Source organism: Rhizophagus irregularis, chromosome 10 (genome assembly GCF_026210795.1).
Source record: "Rhizophagus irregularis chromosome 10, complete sequence".
Lineage (NCBI taxonomy): Eukaryota > Fungi > Glomeromycota > Glomeromycetes > Glomerales > Glomeraceae > Rhizophagus > Rhizophagus irregularis.
In genome coordinates, this window is record NC_089438.1 from 4868200 (window position 1) to 4872312 (window position 4113).

At 25.3% G+C, this 4113-nt stretch overlaps 1 protein-coding gene across 1 annotated transcript; it reads right to left on the reverse strand.

The window, feature by feature from the left end:
• Window positions 1-2030: 2030 nt before the first annotated feature.
• OCT59_002481 (uncharacterized protein) lies at window positions 2031-2430 on the reverse strand (the record flags this gene model as incomplete). The annotated part of the gene is made up of 3 exons (XM_066144536.1): window positions 2031-2052; window positions 2142-2281; window positions 2362-2430. 3 exons carry the CDS (start codon window positions 2428-2430, stop codon window positions 2031-2033), a joined length of 231 nt encoding a protein of 76 aa, XP_065995692.1.
• Between the last annotated feature and the right edge of the window lie 1683 nt (window positions 2431-4113).

The following is a 4113-nucleotide window of genomic DNA, read 5'->3' on the forward strand; positions in this document are numbered from 1 at the left end:
CTTTTACGTTTAAACATCTGTCCAGTCCGGCGTGCCATAGGTTGATGCTTGAGCATCATGTTGAATGATGTACAAACATTATTCTACATATATCAAACATGATGTCTAGACATTATCCAACATGATGTCTGGATATCAACCTTTTGTCAAGGACGGCTTTCCATATCATTAAGCCTCAATATTTCCTAAGAAGGTAATGAACAATTATACTTTGTTTGCTAAAATTAGTCATTGCAGGCTTATCGATTATTAAATATGTTAAATAAATTACTTTTTGAACACGTAATCGTTTGACACATAGACACGTAATAAATTTCATTTTTCGTAAAGAAAAAAAAAATTTTTTTATTTTTTCTTAACAATTTTATTTATTAGTATTCTTCACAAAATTTTTTGTTTCATTCAGTATTATTATTTTTATTTTTTTATATTTTTATATTTATTATTTTTATTTAATTAATTTAAATTATTTATTTATTAGTATTATTAAATTATGATTTTTTTCGCCAATTTATTTCCTTAATATTTCCTTAATAAACGATTTTACTGTGGCTAAGATTTTTTTAAATTAGTCATAGGGGCTTATTCATTACCTTTTTTCGGAATTAATTAAATTTTTTTTTTTACATTACATGTCTTAAATTCATTTGTTAAAAAAAATTTTCATTAAAATTTTTTTATGGGTACTTCATGGTGTACGTATATAAAAATAAACAACTATTACTTTATTTTTTATTTTATACTTAAAAATAATAACCTTTGCGTTACAAGGTACAAATAAATAAAATAGGGAAAATGGAGGACTTGTTTTCTATCATTATAATGTTGTCAAAAAAAATATGTTAATTTGATATTAACCATGACAAAATTTTGAAATTTTTATCAAAAAAAAAAACTTTTAATAAAGTGAAAAAAAAAATCAAAATTTGCATTTTTCGCGAAAATTATCTGAAAACAGCCTTTTTGACCTTAGACAAATCTCTCCTTCTTGTAAATTTACATATAGAATAACTGTTTAATATGTGTAGTTAATATTTAATCTTTTAAATTTATAAAATCGGACTAGTGAAAATCACCAGCGGTGATAATCACCACTGGTGACATTTTGACATTCTCAATAAATTATTTTAATTAGTAAATTCAAACAAATTTATTGACGCAATTTATTGGATAATTTTAATACAAAGTCTTTTTATATCATGTAAATTTATTTTGCTTTAACATTAGTTTTTAACATTAATATCTTGCTTTTTAATATTCTTTTTCACTATGAAAAATGACATAATCAAACTCATGATCACTTTTAATAATCTTTAAATACATATTAATAATTGACCCGGAATCCGGAAATAAAAAAAAAATTCAGATATTAATATAATATTTTTTTTTCATTAGGCCAGAAAATGGAATCCTATTTTAGAATTGGTCAATCGCGATTATTTCATTTCTTAAATTATGCGATTTCATAATCGATTTTATGCACCATAAACCTAGATTACAATTTTAGCGGAAAATCGAGCTAAAAATTTTTTTTGCTATCGGTAAAACGTTATAAGAATTTGGGTACCCTGAGTCCAAATTACTCAGGTCTTACAAAATCAAAAAAAAAAAATTGATAAATGTCAAATTCATACATAAAAAGATTTTTTTTATTTAAAGTACTAATTTAACAATTTACATAGTAATTATTAAATCTTGCGAAATACTTACGAAAATATTAATTTCTTAATTTAATTTCAACAAACAATTCAGCACAAACAGTTATAACACCAGATTCAGTTTTCAAAGGAGCTTCCTTATCTATTAAATCAATTTCATATTTTCTAAATAATAAAGCCATTAAACAAACTAATTCAATCATTGCTAACTTTCTTCCCGGACAGACTCTTAATCCTCCTCCAAACATAATAAATGAATTTTTCTTTGGTTCAAACCCTTCAACCATCCATCTATCAGGATTAAATTTATTTGGTTCTTCCCAATATTCTTCATTATGATGAATAGCATCAATATTAATTCTAATCATTGTTTCAGTTGGCCATTGATAACCTCCTATTTCATTAGGGGTTTCAAGACATCTTGGAAGTGAATTTACGATTGAGAAAATGCGAGATACTTCTTTTATAATCGCTTCACAATACTTTAAATTATGAATATCATTTTCGGTAATTGGACGAGTTTTATCATCTTGAAAAATTCTATCAATTTCGTTCAACATTTTCTTTTTAACATCTGGATAGTGTGCAAGGTAATAGACAATGAATGAAATAGTATTCGCAGTCTGTTGAAAAAAGAATAAAGCGTTAAATAATATTAATTATCAAAAATTAATTATATATTGAAAGTACTAAATTCACTCACGGAATCAGTTCCAGCAATTATTCCATCAGATATAATCCCACGAATTTCAGGATCAGTCATAGGTCTCATAACTTCTTTATTATCAATTTTATTGGTATAATTAATATCACGAGGTGTATTTGCAGTAATTATCGATGTCAACATGTCGTTTTGTAAAGGTTTATCTAATGGTGTATTTTCAATTTCTTGTCTACGTCTTTTGATAATTGCATCTATTCTTTGATTTACAAATTTCATGTTTTGAATATAATCATCTGATTTATTCTTAAAATATGGAAAATAATGTCTTAAAAAAGGAGAGACTATTTGAAACATTATTATACCTATAAGATGTTTACGTAATGCATGAACAAATTTTACGGTTTCATCTACTAATGCAGATGGACGTTCAGCCTTTTCATTATCACTAAGTTCATTGAAACACCCAGCCATTGTATAAGATCTTTCACCAGTTAATAATGCGATGACCATATCATTTGTAAATTGATTAAACCATGGAGAAATATTAATTTTTTTTCTATTTTCTTTAGTAACCCCTTCCTTAAGATATAATTTATCCCAATAACTCTCCAATTCATTAAAAAGTTTATTTGCTAAATGAACAGCTTCATTAGAAAATTTTGGTGATAAAATAGCTTGTGTAAAAAAATGACGGTTATATCTCCATGATTTATAATCTTGATTAAAAAATAGTCCTTTTCCCATCATTTCTAATTCATGAAATCCTTTAGTATCATTATCAGAAATTGTCTTAATATATGGATTTTTTGATGAAGCTAATAAAAGTTTTTCAATATGATCTACTCGACCTAGAGTTATAGTTCGTGTGTTAAGATTGAACTCAAATAAATCACCATATTTCTTATGATTAGATTCTAAAAACTTTTTAAAATGTCCACCATGCCAAATATATAATTGAGGTAAATTTCCAAATAATGGGAATGGAAAAGGACTAGGCAAAGGATTTATACGATTAAAGTACTTATAATAATAATATGTCACATAAGTTATTAATGCGACAACTATCAATGAAAGGTAATCAATATTTTCGAATAATTTCGAAATCATATTTACTATTATTTTCTTTTGCTTGGTAGCATATAAAGAAAAAAAATTCAAATTTTTTTTACAATCATTGATAATGTGAATCATATTTATATCCAATTTCCGCTCCCTCGCTTAATTAGTAGGCTTAAATGAGAGTCAACCAGTTTATTAACCTACTAAAGACTGATAATGGACGAAAATTAAACTTCAAATTCATCGCTAACTAAATATGTTGTTGTATATATGGTATGGTGCGTAAATATAGCTAGTATGGTGTACGTACAATGAGGATCATATTCATTTATTTCATTCAATAATTAATAAATTATTATTTATGTCAAAAAATTCAGAATTAAGTTATTACAAATATAATGCAGTATTAACTTTATTTGGTATTTAATCTGCACAACTATTATATATTTGTAGACGCAATGATGTAACTATGATACATCGGTAAAAAGACTTTTTCATATATATATATATAATAAAGGATCATGATCATAACCTGATAAAATAGAAAAAATCGGAATACAAATCAAAAAAAGGAACGTTCTATTATTCAGATAATAAAATTTCTTAAAGGGATAGATCCTAAATAACGGGTTAGTAATAACTATTTTTGTTACCGATGCTTTCATATGTAATGAACATGTGAAATTATTAAGATACGATAATTGATGCGTTAGTCAAAAAAATCAAGAAAAT